At 40.3% G+C, this 21,097-nt stretch overlaps 1 protein-coding gene across 1 annotated transcript in view; it reads right to left on the bottom strand.

The window, feature by feature from the left end:
- LOC104544273 (cytosolic phospholipase A2 epsilon-like) overlaps nt 1-20,634 on the bottom strand; it is a gene marked incomplete at its 5' end in the record, with an annotated part of 31,938 nt that extends 11,304 nt beyond the window's left edge. The window contains 10 exons of the mRNA XM_010189093.1: nt 329-366; nt 983-1,075; nt 1,337-1,500; nt 2,052-2,115; nt 2,846-2,888; nt 3,342-3,382; nt 3,551-3,682; nt 6,326-6,462; nt 19,578-19,648; nt 20,614-20,634. Of these exons, the coding sequence (XP_010187395.1) occupies nt 329-366; nt 983-1,075; nt 1,337-1,500; nt 2,052-2,115; nt 2,846-2,888; nt 3,342-3,382; nt 3,551-3,682; nt 6,326-6,462; nt 19,578-19,648; nt 20,614-20,634 (804 nt within the window). The remainder of the gene's footprint in view (nt 1-328; nt 367-982; nt 1,076-1,336; nt 1,501-2,051; nt 2,116-2,845; nt 2,889-3,341; nt 3,383-3,550; nt 3,683-6,325; nt 6,463-19,577; nt 19,649-20,613) is intronic.
- Between the last annotated feature and the right edge of the window lie 463 nt (nt 20,635-21,097).

The following is a 21,097-nucleotide window of genomic DNA, read 5'->3' as shown; positions in this document are numbered from 1 at the left end:
AAAGCGAGGTACGCACATTTTTCTAAACTTATGGCCAGAAAAGATTATTCTCTCCATCCAAACTGAACTCCTACATAGTAGCATAACTGGAAAATTTACCCTGCATAGTTAACAATGTTCACATTCTGGCATAGTAGCATAACTGGAAAATTTACCCTGCACAGTTAACAACGTTCACATTCTGTATATGGGTAACTAACATGGGGTAAATAGGGATAAAAACAAACATTCACTACATTCTCTCTTAGTTACAGAAAAAGGTAAGAATGCAAAAAAGCTGGGTGGTATGTTTTTTCACAACCACAAACCCAAAGACACAATTTCTTACCAGTCATTCGACTTTACATGTAAATTGATTGTTTCATCCTAGAACAAAACAAAACAAAGCAAAACATAGCACAATGTAAACACTGAAGATTATTTTATGTCCTTTCAGTCAGCCTTGAATCCCTTCATTTTTTCTAGGAGCCATGTTGAAGCCACAAAGCCATGACGATGAGAAAATCTATCCAACTCGTAAAACTTCACAACTTTACATTCTTTTTTTTACTAAAGATACACAGAGCAGAATACAATAAAAACTGGCACCAGCTCTACCAGTGTGCCCCATCTTGCCTAATCATTTGCATTGGCTCTGACCTGCATTAGTTCCCCAGCTGGTCACAGAAATCCCTGTCTCAAATGTTTGGCTGTGGATTTCGGCTCTACTCAGTTCATATGAAAATGTACGGTCCATGATCCTCTTCTTTAGGAATGTAAGAGCACTAACAGTTACATATCTAAACCGTTATATAGATACTTCACAGAATCACAGAATGTTAGGAGTTGGAAGGGAACTCGTAAGATCATCCAGTCCAACCCCCCTGCCAGAGCAGGATCACCTAGACTAGACTAGGTTACTTCACCCTGATCGAGTTAACTCATGCCCATTGATCTTTGGTCCATAGCTTCACCTTTATTCTTCAAAGTTGGTATCAATTACCTTTGCTACTGCTACTTTCTCCTTGAAGGGAAGTGAATCCAGAGGAATAGTGAGGGATGCATGGCAGTCTTTTTTCTCTTCACCTGCGGTAGGCTGAAAAAGAAATCATAATGTAGAAAAATATTTAATGAATACACCACAAAAAAGCACTGTCACCAACTTATTTTTTCAAATGGGGTCACCTCCCAGCAGTTTCCAAGTTGGGATCTGATACTTAGCAGGTACAATGCTCTTCCGGTGCAGAAGATCATGAAAGATGGCTTTTAATTAAAAATAGAAATTCTTTCTATTTGCCTCAGTCAGCTATGGAAAACCCTGTGTTTACTGTACTTACTCAAGCTAACGATCACATACCAAGCAGAAATGAGACTTCTTCTCTGCTAGAGCCACGTGCAGCTCTGACAGGCTGTACTTGATGTAATGGAAGTACAGGGACTGTGCAGGTCGCCAGAGAGAGCCTAGTGACAGGGTCTGGCTTTCTTCATAGGATCCCTTCACTGAAAATAAGAAATCTTTTTCTGAAAAAAAAAGAAAAGATTAAAATCATACACAGAAGTTAATAATTATGATCACAGAACTAGAACATTAAATGGTCATTCAGAAGTTGTCATTTTAATATACAAAACATTCAGCAATGCTTAAAAGCTCCCAGACTTTATTTATCCAAACAGGAAATATGTAGGAGGAAAAAAAAAGAAAGCATGAAAAGAAAGAGTTTATAAAACAGCAGTAGCTGTCTTTTAAAAACTCAGACATACAGGCAAATTGTGCAAGATGTAAATTATTGAGATAGGAATATATATATATATTCCTATTTTATAGCACTAATAAGACTTCTTATCTCTCTAATCTTTCACTCTAATTTCAAAGTCCAGTCTATAGTTAGTTAGCATAGATGCACTATAACTGTTGGATCTATGATTGTGTATATACTCCTAACCATTCAGTTCCTGTGCTCTAATTATAAGAAAAAAAAGTAGGGAAATTACTGGATAAGAAAATGACAAAAATAAGAGACATTTTCAGTTTACCATAAAATAAGAATTTTGTTTCTATTTTAAAGTCTAACCTGAAGGTTCTTTCTTTGTCCATCTATTGCCCACCAGGACTTCCAAGCAGGAAATTTCACGAGACTGTGGCAAGGATGAACCATGAGAGAATTGATTATATAAAACATGTCGTATCTGAGTCACTTTACTGCTACCTGTCTCTGGTCACCTGGGTCCCTGGGGACTGGAAAACAGTCCACCCTGTGTTTGTTAGGCTGATAAGAGAAAGACCTTCACACTCTGAAGATGTGCTGGGTTTCAGCTGAAAGAAAAATGGCTGCGGTTCTGTGGTCCATCCGTGGGGACAGGGCTGGGGAGGGAGAGGAGAGAACTGGGAAGGGCATGGGAGCGTGCTGAAGTCTCTCAAGGGTAGACTGATGGGCTATTCTTGCAGCCCTGCTTTGGTGAAGTTGGACAGCCAAGTGCTACCTCCTCTAAACAGTGAGAGAGCAACTTCCATATCATCCTATGTAGGTGAGGAAAACAGAACGGCCATGATTGGGTCCCAAGAGAATTCCTCAGGGGCAATCACACAGAGATAATAAGTCAATGAAAGAGCACTTCAGGCTTGTCAAGAGGCTTCCTACCAGCTGGTGATGGTGGACAGGTCTCTGGCCATCCCCAGTGACCGTGTTCAATCTTTCTTAAAACATCCCCCACAGGGAGCAGCACAACAGGATGGCTGCCAGTGTCCAACCCCTCATCTCCCTCCTCTTTAGCCCTGCCTGCAGTGAGGTGTTGAGGCACCTGCTGGATCCACCACTCCCACCACTAGCATGAAAACGAACATAGAAGAGAAATAGTTTTAAATTACCACTAATACGCCATTAGTGACAAGCTTTTCAGGAGGGACTGGACTGAAAAAGAGAGGAAAAAAAAAGCAATCAGAACTAATACGATCTAAAGGTGTCTGTAAATGAACAACAAGGAATAACATTTTCTTGAAGGTTGCCTCATCCAACATAGTCTCAACTATGCCACTGATTTTTAATTTTGGGAAACATCTGAAATGTGGCTTCTGTATTTTTTTAATGATAATATAGTGTAACATACAATAGTAGTAATAAGCACAGTGGCTGTGGGTTTTGTCATCATTCTTTGTCTTCTAGAAAACAATGGCATAAAACAGTATCCAGAATGATTCTTGACAGATAAGGAGAACAGTGTTTTAGCCAATATGCAACTAACTTGATAGACACCAGCTGTTGCTCTGCTGCTGAGCATTTAAAACTATATTATATGAAATGCTAGCATGCGTTTGCTTGCTTTTGCAAAGTACAGTTCTTCAGTCCTGTATAGGTTTTACTCACATGCTCTCCAATGCAAACTCAACCTCCAGCATCTCTTGTGTCTGTAAAAGGTTAATTCAATATGAACATACAAATTAATTCAGGATACGTGAAGTACAAGCCAATAGGAAGTGAACCTTCCACCTACAATTGCTTTACAAGACATTATTTAGGAGATAATATTAAAAAAATTATTTTCTTCCTGTGGCCAAGGCAGTTTTATCCCTCACCTTCGGATTTAGCTGGAAAATCAAGCGAACAGTTTCTCCAAGCTGGATTTTAGCAACATCAAAGAGGACAGTGAAGAGGAGGTTGTCTTTAATGATTGCATTTTCATCGTAGATTTTCAGCTCAAGAATATTCTGTGAACAGAGGTACAGGATTAGGAACATCTCTATTTTGAGACCTTATGAAGGCACAAGATGACGTGGTCAGCATGTTAAGGAAGACAGAGAAAGGATGGAGAGAAGTGAGAAAGTGTGTACAACCTTTTCATCCACACAGAGCTGAAGAGAGATATTCTAAACTTAACATAGTTGGGTTTGTTGCTGGTTTCCCCTGCAGAATAATTTAAATGATAAAGGCGTGCAGACTCATTGAATATGTAGCTCCCATATTGAAAACCATATTTGACCCCTAATTTGATTTGAGGTCACCACTTTTTCCAAAATTATAGGAAACCAATTGTGCCTGGTTGGTGGCTGCACATGGGCTGGCTCAGAGGTGTCTCCCAGAGTGCTCAGAAAAAGCACTTTTTATAACTAAAAACTTTAGTTACACACTGACAGGGTCAGCAGTGAGCTCCTGCCCATCACACTTGCTAAGAAAAACATACCAACAAGAGGCAGAGAAAGGCAGCCACAGCAGATTGGTTTACAGGCCAGCCTGTAACCTGTAAAGGGTTACGGAAGGTGATAGAGGGGAAGTGCTTAAAAGCAGTAGTATGTAGTTAGTGGAAGGCAGACTTACACTGAAAAACAGATCAGTTTTCCTAGCTGTGACACTGCATCAGACTGTCATTTATTTGCTAAAATGATTGACTTATTTTCTTAGCAACTGACTGATTTGGAGTCCCTCGTTCACACCCAGCTGGCCTGGAGGGGCATGCACAGGGTGCTGGCTGGCTAAGGGAGATCTCCAGCAGCACTGCTGGAATGCTACGGGAAGCAGCCTGGAATTTTTGGGCAGTTCACCATTTCTATCCGCTCCTGACAGAAGATACGAGGGCAGTAGCACTGGAAGCCAGGTGTGGAGCAGGGCTTACCCTCAGTGGGGCTGTGTGCCACCAGCTCCAGGCAGGTTGGCCCTCCTGCAGCTGGGGGAGCACTGCCCACAGCATCAGCCTGGGAAGCCCTGCCTCGCCAACTCTGCTTTGTCAGACATTCATCAAAACAGATGCCTTCGAGTAAACAAGGCTGTTCCTGATGGGAACAAGCCCGACATACCAAAACAAGATTTTCTCTTCCACAGTGTCAGTGTATTATAGGATTTTACCAAGCTCTCACTCCCATGATTTAGCAAGATGAATGCTTCAACTATACACAAGACAGGCAAGGAGAAAATAACCAGACCAGCAGACTCTGGCTCATTACACTCTGAGCCATTGCAGTGTATGCAGGGACATCTGTGAGAGCCTTAACTTGGTTTATTGAGCCCAGGCACCGGTGAGGCAGTAATGACAGACATACCAGAGTGCTTTGGTTGTCCCTCATTCGCAGGACATGTTTTGTGTAACTCTCTCTGAAGCCACAGAGTGACTACTGCCGCACTTCTATTGCCGCACAATGAAAATTGTTGGGGCTAATGTCACGTGTCTTGTCTCCTGCTGCAAACTCACTGCAGAGTAAATGTAAGATCTTCCTCAATGCTACTCTGTGAAGAACTAGTTCAAGCAGCTTCCTGTGGCCAAGATATTTTTTCAATTGTTACATGTGATAGTTTTGAAAGACCTGTCAGCCATGTAAGGAGCATGGTGTTCTGGTGCAAGAGTTGCAGATCAGTGGGTGTTTGTTCCCATGTTGCTATGTTTGTATACCTTGCCTTTTGCCTCCAAGCTAAACCTGCAGGGCTCTGAAATTGTGCCTCACTGGTATTTTGAAATAAATTAGAATTTGTTTAGATCTGCAAGAAAAGCACTGGATGTAGGGGACGGAACAGCAGACATGTTAAAGCTGAAAGCTGTACCAAACAGGATCAGCACCACCTAACTCTGTGGAAGGAAGCCTGAGAGCTTGTATCATGGGCAACCTCTGCAGACAAAGAGGAATTTACTGATGGTCAAGAGAGTGGGAGGACTGACCTGCCGATTTGGCACCTAGCAGAAGTGCTCTTGTTCTGCTCTGCAACTAGTCCTTGGAAATGAAAGGTGCAAGTTATAATGCAGGGTTTGATTGCCCCAGGTATGAAGTAAACTTGTCTTACTTGGCCTATCACTTATCTTTGTGGATCCCTGGACTCTGATGTTGCTGTTTTCTTTTGGAGGGAGCAGATAGTAGGACTTGCAAAGCTTCTTAAGCTCTAACATTTACCAACATGGTAAAATCTCAGCTGGTCTCTCTTGCAAACCTTAATGTGCTGTTCTGTGGTTGTTTGGGTTTGTTTTTGTTTTCATATTGCAGGTAGTTCCAAAGAAATAGTAAAAAAGTACAGCACTGGGATGCTTCCACTACTTAGCTCATACATACCTTTTATGCTGTACACTTTACTCTGAAATTCTCAACTTTATTCTTGAAAAGCAGTGATAGAATAAAAAATAAAATAAGAGAAAGTGAAAAGTGATAGAACATTATCTAAAGAGTTATGAAATATTTGGACTATCTTTTATACATCAGAAAATAAAATGTAACTTTGCTCCTGCATGCTACTCCAAATCTCCTTACCCACATCCATGTAGTCCCTCACCCACATCTTTGTAGTCCCTCTCACACATTTATTTTTATGGAACCAAACATACCACTCACACAATGAGATCTGCCAGAGAAAGACATATGCACTCTGCATCTTACTTTTACTTGGCTCTGGATCCTGAAGCGAAATGTTTCATTCCACACTGGATCTTTGCAGTTCTTGATGATTTTGGTCCGGACAGCCTCAGGGGAAGCAGTGGGCAAGGATAGGCTTACATAGCAATCTGTTTGACTAACTGTATTTGAAAAGATACATTGTAACTAAAAAATTACTGTAAATATTTTAGAGCATATCCTTATGTCACTGTATAGACAGCAGGCTATAAAAAGGTGATACTGTTTGTACTACTTTTCTTACAGGTCCTTATTCAATAACATGCACTACTACATGTTCCCTCCTGCAGGTGGGAGCTCTGATCATTAATGGGATTCAAAGAAGCAATAAAAAGAACTGGTAAGAAAAGAAATATACAGAGCTAGTTCTACTTCAAAGACCCCATTATTGGTATGTCCCCCGTTTGTTGCAAATCAGCAGATCTCTGTGATGAAGAAGAAAGAAGTTCACATTTTCAGAGAACCTTTTCAAAGGGTAAAATGCTTCATTAACTCTTTGAGCAATTATACAAGGGAATAACTTTGTCCTTTGCTCTTGAGAGGGGAAGAGAAGAGCTAAAGGAGGTCTGGGTACAAAGGATCTTCACCCCCTGGTCTGTTGCCCCCATGTAGCTATAGCCCATGTCCATGTAATGAGGAAGCAGACTGTCTCACCCATCCCTTCACCATGAACACATATGCTAAAACAGCAATGCACTTTTATCTTACTGATTTAAACCCTGAGCCTTTATGGTGAGGAAACCTCTAATTTCTTGGGAAAGTGTTGAAGTAGGTTTGAACACAAGGTTGCAGAGTTAGTTGCAAGTACGGCAATAAACCTACATAATACACAGGGTTTGCTTTGGGGCGGGCTCCCAGGAACTGTCCCCAGCCCCAAGCTGGGGCAAACAGCCTCTCTGCCAGGTGAGCCCAGCTATGCCAGGTACTGCCACAGGGTGGTGAGGAGTTGTGCCTTGGGCATTGCCAGAGCTTTCAGGTGAGAGACAGGTTGGATACTTGTATGTCTCTGCAACTAACTTTCCTTTTGTGTTCTGACCTGATGTGTGTGGGGTGTTTCATGATCAGGTTTGTCACTGATACTGCTAAAAAGATTATGGGGTTTTTGAAAGGGAGCAGTGCTGGGCATCTGCTCCTGAGTGCATAAAAAAGCTGATGTCTCATGAACCAGTAGTAATGAACTGAAACCCAGAAAATAACAGTGAAGAACAGTGGAACTCGCTCTCTTTGCACCATCCTTCACCCTTTCCAGCCATCCCTTTTGAAGCAAATCTTCTGTCCTTAAGTTCTGTGCACTGCACTTATCTTTAAACAGTCTTTTCATTTTATCTGGTCAACTACGGCTGTTTTTAATGTCTCCGACTTGTTTTGTAATCACAGTAATGGGTTAGATTTGGCAGCTTGGTACTGTGAGAGACACGCTGAGAGGCAGCATGACCAAGTGGGTAACCTACTGGAAAAAGTCTCATGACATGTTGGCTCTGACCCCAGCTCTGCTCCAGCCTGCTAAGTCACCATGGACAATTGCTTCCATTTAAATTTATCTTGCTTCTCTATCTGCATTTCCTCATCAATAAAGCAGTGATAAAGATCCTTTCCTCTTTTGAAACCTGCTTTGACATCCCATAATTAAAAACATTATACAAAAAATAACTACTCCTATTAGTATTTCCTCATGACCCACAAGAAGAGAGTGCCTTATCAGTAACTATGTTATTCTTTCTCTACCAGTCTCATTCCACAATTTCTTTAAACTTGTGATATGTGGCAATGAATAAGTATTGCTTAAAGCAATTTGTGCAATCATGTTATGCATTATTTATCTTTTGGGTCTTCTGATACAGTCTGAACACGAAACATCATCCAGTTTACCAGCAAGCATTTGATAGTTTCCCTCCTACTGTACATAGCAGGGAAGAAATTACTTTAACATTGCAAATGCAGGTATCTATAATTCTTGTGTTATTAGGATATTTTAAGACTAATTACTGCAATTTTAAAATGCTGAATAAGTACAATGTAACTATTTATTTGTCAAAGAGGTTATAAAATAATTTCTTTAACTCTCTCCCCCACAATATTTTCTACAATTCTTCTATTGTTTGGAGTTTTTTAATAATTGAAAAAGATAATAACTTCACATAGTTAATTGCTCAGATGGTGTCAGAGAAGCAGGTAAGAGTGAGAACTTGTTTCTTCAGCAACTGGAACTGTCAGTTACGGACTACTGATACATGTATGTTACAGAGAATTGGTTCATTTATGGTCTGGGGTATCTCTTTGTTGTACATACTAGCTAGGAGTCCTGATTTAGAACACAGGCATTTGATCTTTTCAGAGTAGCAAAGAAGCCAGCTCTAACCTTGTGACTTATAATCTTGTATCTGGATAGAGCTGTCATGGAATCTCTGTTCAGTCCTTCATCCTCTCTGCACACAAGTAGATCTATAGCCAGCTTGAGAAGTTAGTTCAGTCTTTAGCAAGGCTGTTCACCACTAATAAAAGCAAAAGCAAAGTCCCACAAGCTGATGATCCAAATGTGACACCAGCTCAGTTAGCAACCATTGAGGCCTCTGTCACAACATAGCCCAAGATAAGAATGCAGATAGAGAAGAAGATACTTGAGTCGGAAAGCAAGCAATTACAGCCAGGCCACTGCATTTAGAATAACAAATTTCCCCCAGAACCATAATGTTGCAAGACTTATCTGATACCTTAGACACGCAACACAAATTTAGATAAGTTTTGTACCAAATCCAAAATACACAGAGTTAAACATAAGTGCAGGTGATGAGATAGAATCATAGAATCATTAAGAGTGGAAAAGACCTCGAAGATCATCGAGTCCAACTGTCAACTCACCACCACCCTCCCCACTAAACATTTATCACATTTATCATCTCTTTGTACACACTCCCAGCCCTCGGCATGGATGCTCAGTGTCTTCCATGTTCCAGCCCTCTTCCACTTTCCTTCTCCCTCCACCATAAAAGGCTTTAACTGTAACTAAATTAAAATTAAACAAGACCATATTGAAGAGGATTGACTGACACAGCCTGGCATATGAGACAGAGCTCAAAGAACTGAGTTTGCTCATTCGACAATAACAAAGACTGACACAGGACATGGTAACAGTCAGTTCTGTAACGTCCAAATGAGTGACAGAAATAGGACATTGATTAGTGGCTCTGCATGGCCAGAGGGAAATAAACCAGGAGAAATATTAGGAAAACTGCTTCAGCTCTAAGAGAGTGAGCTCTAGTGAGAGAGATTTTATAAATGCTTAAGGTAACTAATTTCAGAGGGTATTGGTACCCAGATATGTATCAGAGTGACAGATAAAAAAAACCTGACCCTGCTTCAGGAGAAGAGGACCAGCCCAGCTGAACTTGCAAGATGTCATATGAAATTAATGCCATGTGATACCCATATTTATGCTGGAAGGCAATAAACAGGATAATCCTGCCACATCAATTATATTGCATGGAAACCAACTAACCGGTCTTCCTGCCGGCCTCGACCGTCAAGGGAGGACATGACAGGACATCCTTATACTGTACACCAGCTGAAGAGATCAATTCCCAGTTACCTGCTCGCTGCCTCCAAAACAACTGCAAACCTCCTTCTTTGACACGTATAAAGTAAGACTGCAAGTTCATTCAAAAAATTACGTTTCTTTTCCAAACACATACAGTATTCAAGTAACAAGGCCTAAATCCATAGTTAGAACCACTATGTACCATCCAAATATAACAGTCAAAAGAAAACAATACAAAAAGCAGCAGAATATAATGCAGAGAAGTCCACAGACAGCTGTGCTACAACTTCTCCCCCCTGCCCCATCTCCTTCATGAAGCAACAGGGGATAAATTATATTAACTATGTGGTATTTGGGGTACATGCTAGCAGAGGAACAGATACCATTAGATCACCTTTACATATGATCTGTGTTGGCAAAGTGGAACTAGAAATCATATATTTTCATCGGTACACCCATTTCTAGACTTTTCATGAGCATTGCCACTCTTTCATTGTTCCCAATCTCAGAGTAGGAACTAAAAAGCTGTATGTTTTTGGCCAAGAGGTATTATTAAAAGGTGAGACTACTTCTGTTCCACCTCAGACCCTCTTGCAGTGATTTGTGGTACAATCTCAAATCTATCAGTAGAAAATATCTTTTAGAAAGTTATTTCCTTTTAAAAATAAGCTAACTGAAAATTGTCTTGGCCAGACATAGACACTGTTGATGCAGATACAGTGGGTAGTTAGAACTGCTGGGCATCTAAAGAAACCATTATCAGAGAGAGACATCATGGAATCGGACTTGAAAACAGGCTGCAAACAGTACACAGAAGTGCTTCATATTTCAAAGAAAACAGGAGCGGGAACAAAATCAACGCGAGAAGCAGCTGAACAAACAAATCAACAATCACAAATTTTCTTTCTTCAGATAGGGCTCTCAAGAATGTTATTCACTCAGTAAGAGAATAGAACCAAAAATATTTTTAACATTCAGCTAAAACTAATACAATTTTTGCCTTAAACGTCAATATTTTGACTTAGAAATTGCTCTGACATGCTTTATAAAAACATGCAGTTATAGTACTTGCATTCTCTTCCAGGATTTTTCACCATGGGAGGTGTAATCTTGTGCAGGAACTGAGGCTAACCTGAAACACTGACAGTGCACTGCAGCAGTAATTCCAATCTGAATTTTTCAACTGAGACTCTGAGTTTTGAAATCAAAACTTTTCTACTGGATAAATAAATTTTATGGCAGTGACACCTCTCCTATACATCTTTTCTTTCAAGTAAAATTTGGTACTGAATGGGAAGCTACCAAAAAGCTGTAGCTCAATATAGTAGTGAGGACAAGGCCATCTGATTGGCATGAGGTGTTCCTCTTTCACTGGGCTTGGTGTATCTCAAGCAGTGAATGTTTGCAAGTATAATGAGTGAGGTGTCCCTTACAGAAAGCAGATAGCACTGATAATCCATAGGAGTTTACTGTAGATTCTGTACACATTAAAAAAAAAAAGGGCAACTGTGGATATTCTTTGTTTTTTATGGTGAGTATGGAAGAGTTATGCCTAAGGAAGTAGCATGGAAATAATAAGGCACATTATTATAACATTATAAGAAAAGTAGGGAGCAATGTGCCACTTCATTTCCTCACAGGATGGTTTGCAGCAGCCAATATGAAGGTAAAGATGTCAATGCTGATGAATTAATTTGGTAAGAAAATTTCCGTAACATACCAGGACAACTCACTGGAAGCAAGAGTGTTTATACGTCAATGTAAATGGGTCTTTGTGTGCTTGAGAATTCAGCCCAAAGTCTATAAATGTCAGTCACCATTTTGTGAACTAAATTTTGGACCTACAGGGCATAACAGACAAGTGTTACAGTATTCATTTCTTTATTTATTTAGGAGAAAGTTAATTCAGCCTGGATTAAAAGCTTACATTGCAGCAATGTTCATCCTGACATAAATACTGTGACTTGGATGCATTGCCAGCATGCACTTTGCTTTTGGCTGCCAAGTCTTTGCATTTTATATGTCTTTTCTACAAAGATGTCACCATCAGTTTCTTTCACATCAAAGTAAGCCACCGATAAGCACATAGCCTCCAGACTGTCTTCTGTCACAAGACTACAACTAATCCTGTTTTCACAGTGAAATTAAATGAACTCGTATTCTGGCTGGAAATCTTACTTTTAACCTTCACTGACTACTACTGCAGCACTACTTTACTGGCTCCTGCTGAGGATACAGTCATTCAAAGAGCCCAGGAGAGAAGCCATAGTCTCACATGGACACTCACATGTCTTTTCAGCGACGCAGCCTATCACAGCCACATTAAATCTAGCCTCTCTACTTTACATTGGCCTCCCACATAATAGCAAATCACACCTGGGTACTTGGTCTTTATCTACAATGTAATCAATGTCCTTGGTTCAGCAAAAAGGTTGCCTGAAGCTCCTCTCTGGAGACCATCGCTGATAAAGGTCCTCAAGCTCTGTGAGTCTTACCTGTGGGCAAAGCTTTCCTTGGGACTGCTCTGAGTATTCAGAATAAACCCCCACTGGAAGTAAGACATAACCACAGGCCTTATCACATTGTGTTTTTAGTGTACAGCTCACCTCAGCAGCACTCATCTAGATGCATGCAAAACAGCACTGAGAGAGCATGGATACATAAACCACAACAGGTCTCTGCGCAAGAAAGAGTGAATCACTGACAGAGATCAGTCACACTGCATAATGCATAACTGGATGAACAGCAGATACTGCTGTATTGATGAAACTAGAACAACCAGGACAGAACTAGAACAGATTCTGCAGGTTCTTTAACAGTCTATAAGTTTATCTATTGGGAATCAATGAGCAAAAATGCATTTAAATATATTTTTCACAATAAAATACCACATATGAGAAGTTGTACCTTCTTCTCCTCATCAGAGGAATACCTCAAAAATCCTTAAGCGAGTCCTGCAATACATAAATGTCTGTATGAATCTTCATACTCTTTATTAATTTCTTTGAATGTCCCATTAAAAGTCCCGTAAACACAGATCTGCTGATGTTTAATTTGTGGTTACTGTTCAGTGTCAAGCAAAGTATACTTTGGTCTTAAACTCAAAACGTCATTGTGCAATAGTAAGCAGGATATAGAGTGAAAGATGGTCTTTATCAAAGATGATCAAAAACCACAAGGTACAGCAACTTTTTAAGAAGTAGAAGATTGTAAGCATGGGAAAAGGCAATGCTCAGCTTAGTTTTGTAAGTGGTGAGAAGGTGTTTCACAGCTCAGCCCAAAGAAATCTGTAAATATAGAAAGCCTATTCAGAAATCAAAGCACATACTTCGTTGTCATTATCTGCTGACAACGGCTGAAGTTTCTTACATACATTTGAAAGAAGCTGCGTGCTAGTCTTGCACCGCATTGTTTATTAGCACAGCACTTCATTAAATGCGTCTCAGCTCTCGCAGAAATATCCATCCAGGTTGGCTGGAATTTGTGGAGTGCAAATTAGAAAGTCACATCCTCGGCAGAGTCTGCCAATGCTGTTTAACTCTCCAAGCCAAGTGGCAGAGAAGCAGTAAGGGTCATGAATTGCCACATGGACTTGTCTTCTCTCAAAGCACTGTGTGGTTCTGCATTGCTGCCATCATCACCTACTCATTCCAACCTCTCTTCTCCGCCCAAGCTTCTCCCTTGTTCATTTCCATTGCCTCCACCCTTTTCAAACCTGTTTTAAAACAGGTTTTGACATTTAAAATATAATAAAACATTTTAAAATCAGTTTCAGCCACGTGTTAACTAGAAGTCTCCTCTAAACAAAAGGACAATAAAGTCTACTAGAAACACGTAGACTTCAAACATCATCCCTGTCCAATGAAGGACAACATCTGCAATACCACCTGTGCTGGAATGGTATTAGAGCATGGTAGCTGTACTCACCTTTGCCTGTGAGACAGAGATGAGCTTAACATTTCTGTAAGGTGGTTTACTCCTTTTACCAGTCCTTCAGCCACTAATCACTTCATTCTACTGATGTTCCTGTGGGGCTTCTAATGCTTTTGTTGCATATTTCTCGCTTCAGAGATGAGGAATGAAGGTTTTGAGAAAACTCATCCTCTCCAAGGTTACACCAAGAGCCTGGAGGAAGTCTTGGGGAAACACTGCACATGATACCTTTAGCCACTGGAACAGCTTTCTGTTCTTGCACATGGAAGTACACAGAAGCCAGCATGACTGACGGAAAATGCATGTGTACGTACATACAAACCACTGATACATAGCAGTCAGCATGCAATTATTTCCATAGCTGTAAGGAGGTTCCCTGACCAAGATCTCTAAACAAATAACATTAAAGAGCTCCTTGATTATACATAGCATTGTCCTTTTTAGTGGTAGCTGATGATACTATGAAGGCACAACACAGGCTTTTCAACTTCACACTCCTTACCATGTATAAAATACAATACAATGCAATTGCATACAATGCAGTATACGGTCTACACAATACACTCCATCATGGAATTTCTGCCAACAATACGTTAGAGACTTGAGAAAGGGAAAAACCTCAAAATAATCTCTTATACTAGAGAACACAAAATGAGTGGTCTGAGGGAAAGTACTTTTTTGCATGTGTTTGGATGGTAGCAGTGAACTGAGGAAGAGTTGGGTAACTCTTGGAATGGAAAGGAGCAGAGGTTATTAACAACTGGAGCTGTGAAGTTGTTTCACATCATATTCATTGAGATAACCCATTAATTTCTTATTTGTATTACTAACTGTGGTTATGACTTTGTTATTATAAACATCAGTCAGGACCAGGGCTCCGTGCAGACAGGTGCCTTAGTAGTTATGCAATTAGCTGTTGATCTTGATTTAACCAGCTTACAGTTATGGTAAGAAAAGCCCTGCTTCAGGATATGACATCACAGGGAGGAGTTTCTGTTGATTAACAGTTGCTTTTATAGCTGTTTGTTTCAGGTTCTTAACCAATGAGGAAATCCTTGTTTACAGGCCTTGTTGCAATTTGGCAACTATCCACCTAACTACTTCCCTGTTCTTGTGCAGATTCCTATTGCCGAGCATTTGTCCCAGGCTGCTTTTAGGATTTCTCTCTGTTAGTGCAAACACAGCCTGTCTGAGCAGCCAGCAGCATGAGGGACTTTGAGATTCCTTGCGAAGACACCAGTGATCTTTTTCAAAGGGCCATGTCCCAGGATTTCTCTGAACCATGGCAAAAGTTAGTGACCGCATCCAGTTTGACAGGGAAGTGATTTCACCCTAAGAGCAGACATACCATTAGCACTGGCCAGCTCAGACAGCTGTCTGCTGGTGCTGCCCATGCTACCTGTCTGCCCTCTTGGTTGCTGCTCCCTCAGACGGGTGCTCCAGCCGGTGAAGAAGGTAAGCAGTATTTGCAGCTTGTTGTGTGCATGGCTTCCATCAGTTCTTTCCAGCTCCAAGGCCCAGATTTGACAAGGCCCAGGTTTATCAAGACCCAGATTTAATACTATAATTAAAGACACAGCTAAGGCTTTATCCATTGAGAATGCTGATTGGGATTAGCTTGTCATATTAAAGAAAAAGAAGAATAGCTGCAGGCCATTCCAGGAAGAGTTTTCTGGAGCCTTGGACTTTGCTAAATATGAAGTTAGGAAAGCCAATATTTTTAAAGATGTTTCTTGTCTCCTGAAGGGAATTTTTGTGAAATACACATACACAGGAAATGTTACCTTACATTTCACTTGTAGCCCATAAAACAAACAGATTTCTCTCCTAAAGGTATTAGTTTGTAGTGTAGAAGAAGTTTAGTTTCCCTCCTGAACATAAGCGAGCCCTGCCACCAAGAAAAGGGCTGTGCTAAACCAGATCTGCCAGCTGTGCATGGCAGTCCATGCCCTGCTGTGACTGCAGCCTTTGGGAACCGTGAGCACCAAGTGTGCTTCAATGGGACCATGCACAGCAGGGCAGGACTGGGCAGCCACGCTGCAAACAAGATCTACTCTGGGGAACTTACACAGCATGGCTTTAGTTTGTGTTATAATCTGCATACAGGGTATGCAATGTAGTGGTACAGCAGAGAAGACTCTCCAGAAAGAAACTTTTCCATGGTTAAACAGTGGAAATGCAGAGCCCTGCATAAAGGTGGCTTCAAGGCGCCTTCAAGGGCTTCTATGAAGAAATGGGTGGGGGGACTTGAAGATGAAAGCTGTGCCCTCTTCCAGGGATCTTGGCTGGTGGACCAGTCCTTGGAAAACAAGAGTTTTGCAACAACCAATCCCTTCTACAGCTGTTAATGATAAGTTTTCTGCCATTTTTTGAATAAATACAAGGGGGCAGTTGTCTTTAAGAGCTAACCTTAATTAATATGCAGGAAAAGCCTTTTCAGGCCAGCCTGAAAAGGACCAGGTTTCCTCAACTAGGCATTTCTGCTGCCCATGCAAGGCAAAGAAGAGAAAAAAAATGCCCATAATTATTTAATTAGCCATATAAGCATATAGATCTCCCTAAATAATAACATCCTGAAACTGGGCCTTGTGTTATCCTATGACACTGAGGAAGAGCATCTGGATTCCTGTCCAGTGCAAAGTGAGCTGAAAGACATCAAAATAAAACTCCTTAGTGGCCTCCAAGTGCCGTGCATTTTGAGCATGGCAATTAAATGCAAACACTACTTTTGTCTCAGGAGCCAGCTCTCTGAGCCACAGACCTCCTGAACCACAGATCTCTTGGGAGAGCAGGGCAGGGAAAAGAATGCTTTGATGTTTGTTCTGCCCAAAATGCTGTGTTTATTACAGGTCAGTTCTGGAGCCATACTGTGGATCCAGATGAAAGTTTGGACTGATCTGGTATCACTATTCTTACAACTTTTGTTGAGGTAAATTTAGCCTAACTCAAACATGCCTAGAAATTGCAGCAGTTGTGTCTTGGGTATGATAAGCACTACTTTTCTATGATTCTAGTTGCCTGATAACCTACATACTGTAGGAGCAATTTCTTCTGATTCATGAGTAAGACTTATTCCTATCAGATTTCAACACATATTAGTAGCCTAATTCTTGTTATTATGCTCACACCTTGTACAAATACAACCTTTTGTCTGACACAAAGGGAAAACAGGAGATCATGATTATAGATGATTGCCACAGCTATCCTATAATAAAAACCCAAGTCCTATATTATGACACATACAAGATCTAAGGAGGCATAGACACTGTGGATTGTGGGTAGCAGTCCCTTTGCACAAGGAGGACACTCTAGCTGCACAGTGCTACAGAAGAAAAGTGCAGAAGGAAAGCAAAGCATACTCATCTTTGACAGGCAGTCTTACAAAAAACACAGCCTGGTATAATCAGACTCTGACTCTAACAAAGCACTGATGGCTTTTTGCAATTAGAATTATTTCTGTGAAACCTTTCAACTCTCTGATCTCACGTCTCTCTCTTAACAGCTTTACATTGTACAGAACTATGGTTAAAACAAATAGATGTGAGTGGGAAACATAAACATTTCCTAAAATATACTTTGAGCCAAATATATTCCCAATATTCACAATATTTGCATAAAAACATTAATTACATGACAAATACATTACCACAAAAAAAATTTCCAAAAGAAATCACTTTTGAGAGAAGATTAATGGGAAAGTATTTATCTGCAGAAATAGAGATATGTAGGCCTAACTATTTATCTTTACTTTCTTCTTAAATCATTGCTGCTACATTCAAGTGACTCTATCCATGTGCAATGAAATGCATAGTTTAGGATTCCCCAACTGGCTTTCAAAGTCTCCACTTGTCTCGCTGCCCATAAATGCACTTCAACCTCAGCCACTTTGAACTTGGTATAGACTACAAAGTGAACTTGGCTGCACATGCCAATACCGCTCTGTTCCATAACAGAGTTTTTTAACAGGTGCTTTTGGGTCTCTTCTTCTGAGAACAACTCTTGTTGTTTAGGTGTTAAAAACCTCACCACACAACATTATTGCCAAGAATGGAAGGGCCGCCACATAAAGGTTCCTACTACATTCTCCCACTGGTTTTCTGGTTCAATTTAATGCTTTTTAACACAGTCTCATTTCTTGCAATGTGTGTCACACCACGTGGCATGGCTCCACTAATAAAATTAAGTGCTCTGATAGAGCATTCAGCTGTGCTGCAGATAAAATCTCACTGGCTCTCTGCTGTGCCACAGCTAACTTGCTTCTGATTCTCAGAGAGAAAATAAAATGTGATGCTCGATAAAGAAAGTCAACTGGGATGGGTAATGGACAAAGCTGCTCCTTCAAATTCTTGCACCTAGTACTACTTCTTCTGGCTCTTGCCAGCAAAGACCTTCCTCCACATCTGACTTTGGAAGTGAATCTCCAGTAATACAGCTTCATACCTGCAACCAGGCAGTCAAATATCTGCTCAGAATGTCCCCACCCATGGCAGGAGGTTTGGAACTAAGTGATCTTTAAGGTCTCTTCCAACTCAAACCATTGCATGATTCTATGATTCAAAACGAAAATACAGGTTAAAGACTAATAAAAGATAAAGAGATTAGATAAATAGTTATGGATTTCTGGAAGTTCCTTGATCCTTAAGAATGTAAGGTCTGTCATTTCCAATCATTATAAAATTCTGAGAAGGAGTTAAACATCCTTGATTTTTAAGGCCAGAGGCAGATATTTGGTTATCAATTCTGTAGGTGGTTACCTTGATGCTATTGGCTGTTAGGGAAACTTAGGCATTCCCTTGGACTGCTAAAATTTATACCAGAAAACAGTTAAGTTGAGATTAGAAAGACAGAGAGGGAACTGAACCATCCTTTCATTCTTCTCTGAAGATGTGCTGTTTTCAAGAAAACACACTATTCCTGTGCTAGGCTCAACAGCAGAAAAGCAAGAACTGAAGAGTAATCTCCCATGGAGGCAAACACTCTTGCTTGAGTTCACTTGGCCTTACTTAATATGCAAAGGTTCATATTCACTCCCTTTTCATTGCGTTCCTGCCTTGTTTTTCCTCTCTGAGACAGATGCTTGAGTTGCCCTTCAGATCCCTTTCTCCTACCTGAGTAACTGCTGAGATTTTTCTTTCCTCACTTCCACCCGTTCCACCAAGTCCCCAGAAACATTTCAGTGGTACCGGTTTTGCCTTGAAATTCTGATGTTCTGAATACATTTACAGTAAACGTTTGACTGAAAAAAAAGTTGTTCGACCATAAGAGATGGAATGCTCCTCTTTCTTTGTTTTTAAGCAGATAGAAGTCAGAGGTGCCTGTATGTATTTCTGCTGTCTGCAAAAAACAGGTACAGAATGTGATATCAAAGCTCCCACGTTACCCCAGGTTACTGCTCTGGCAGCCACTCAACATCAATGCTGTCATTTTTGCTGAGAAACAGAGGTGCATCTCAGTGCATCAAAAACTGCAACTGAGCGTTAACAGCTGAATTTGTTCAGCAAAAGTGGCTCTGAAGCTTGTTAGCAGTTAAGATACTTCACAGTGCACCACAGAAGACCTTTGCTATTTCCACTAATAATAACTTGCTATAAATGGAAAGATACTGTTTATACAAAAGTTTATTCTAAGAATAGGCCAAATGCAAATATGCGTCAATATTTGAAACCATGGTGACACTTCATGCACAGATACAAGTCATAGTGCTTGCTTATGTTCTCTGCTTTCGGAATTGAACTACTGGGAACTGCAAGGAAAGACTGCGATACTCACACAGATCTGCCTTTCTCAGATTTTTCATTCTTATGATTTTCACAGAGAGTGAGCAGCATGGGCATTCTTCACTCTGTAGAAAAATGATAAAAGTTATTACCTGCGTAAGTATTCAATTATTTATGCTTCATAAAACATACCCTCCCATAACTGCGTGTTGCAATTTTCAAAGCTGCAGTAAAATTGGAAGATTAACTGCTTGCATTGCTTTGGAAGTTAAAACCTTGTTTATGTAGTGTTAAAGAAAGAGGCAGAAAGAGAGGAAATATTCCTCTGTGTATATATGTCATTGATAGAAGAAAGAACAGTGAAGTAGTTTTGAATAAAACTAATGCTTGCATTACATGACAGAATATTTTAAAAGTCGTCTTCATCAACAAGCTGGAAAAATGAGCTAGCAAAAAGCAAGCATGCATAAGAAGGACCTCTGTTAAAGATCTGTAGACAAAGATAAAACAAGTTTAATTCTCTTGAACAGTTGAAATTTTCACACAAAAATCAGATATTTTCTTCAGATAATTTTATTTTTTTTAAATTTCCAACTTTTCTTTCAAAATCTTTATCAGGAACTTTTCCCGGAAACGATGAAGAGCAAATACATGAAGGGTTGTGAAGTGTTCAGCTATTGTGGTCAGGAAGAGGAGAAAGAGAGGGTACAAAGAGCTGATAGGAAATTGAAAAAATCCACGGTAAAATGTATAAGCACCATGCTGTAAATTTCAATGTCTTAGCTATGTTCAAAAGCATCATGGTCCCAGAGGAAAATGAAACTGTTCAGTGAGGGAAGCACCACCAGCACAGATGCAGTAGAACATACACAAAAGAAAACAGCTTAGGCAGAGATGTTAATGAGACTTCCCCACCCACCCAGACCAGATGCTGGATGTTTGCAAAAAGGATCATTAGCTGACACGCCAAGTACAGAAGGAAAGAAAAGTAACTAGACATAACCCAAACAAACTGTTAATTCTTGCATATTTTAGCACCTTAAACTTTAGCTATTACTTCACTGGAAGTCATTACCCATTCCCTCTGCCACTCTCTGTTAGCAAAATAACTCCATTAAATCCATTTAGGGTTATTAAGTCACTTCTTTTTCCAGTTAGGAATTGACCCAGCTGAGAAGTTGGATACAAACTCCCCTGTCACTCTTGAATTATGGTAAGCTCACCTTGGTCCATATTTTATTTCTCTTTCCAAAACAGAAGGACATGTTTTAATGTCTTTCATCTGGATTCAGGTTCTGGATAGAATAATTCTCCTGCTCCACCCCACTCCCAATCAGCAAGAAACCTCTGCTTTTACTCTTTATCATGAAGCTTTTTAAGTGGTTAAGTGTAAGGGGAAGAGCAGAGAGGACAGTCCTATTCCTTGCTTCTTGCACAGAGTGATTAGATAATTTGCTTATAGTCAAACAGCATATTAATTTCAGAGCTGAGTATGACAGAGTATGTTGACTCTCTGGAGCCCAATAGGCAGTTTTAGAGCTTTCCCTCCTGGTTGTGGTCCACAAAAGAAAT

The sequence above is a fragment of the Mesitornis unicolor genome, unplaced genomic scaffold, assembly GCF_000695765.1.
Source record: "Mesitornis unicolor isolate BGI_N332 unplaced genomic scaffold, ASM69576v1 scaffold4507, whole genome shotgun sequence".
Lineage (NCBI taxonomy): Eukaryota > Metazoa > Chordata > Aves > Mesitornithiformes > Mesitornithidae > Mesitornis > Mesitornis unicolor.
Note: the sequence above shows the minus strand (reverse complement) of the source record. Positions and strands in the feature narration are given on the sequence as shown.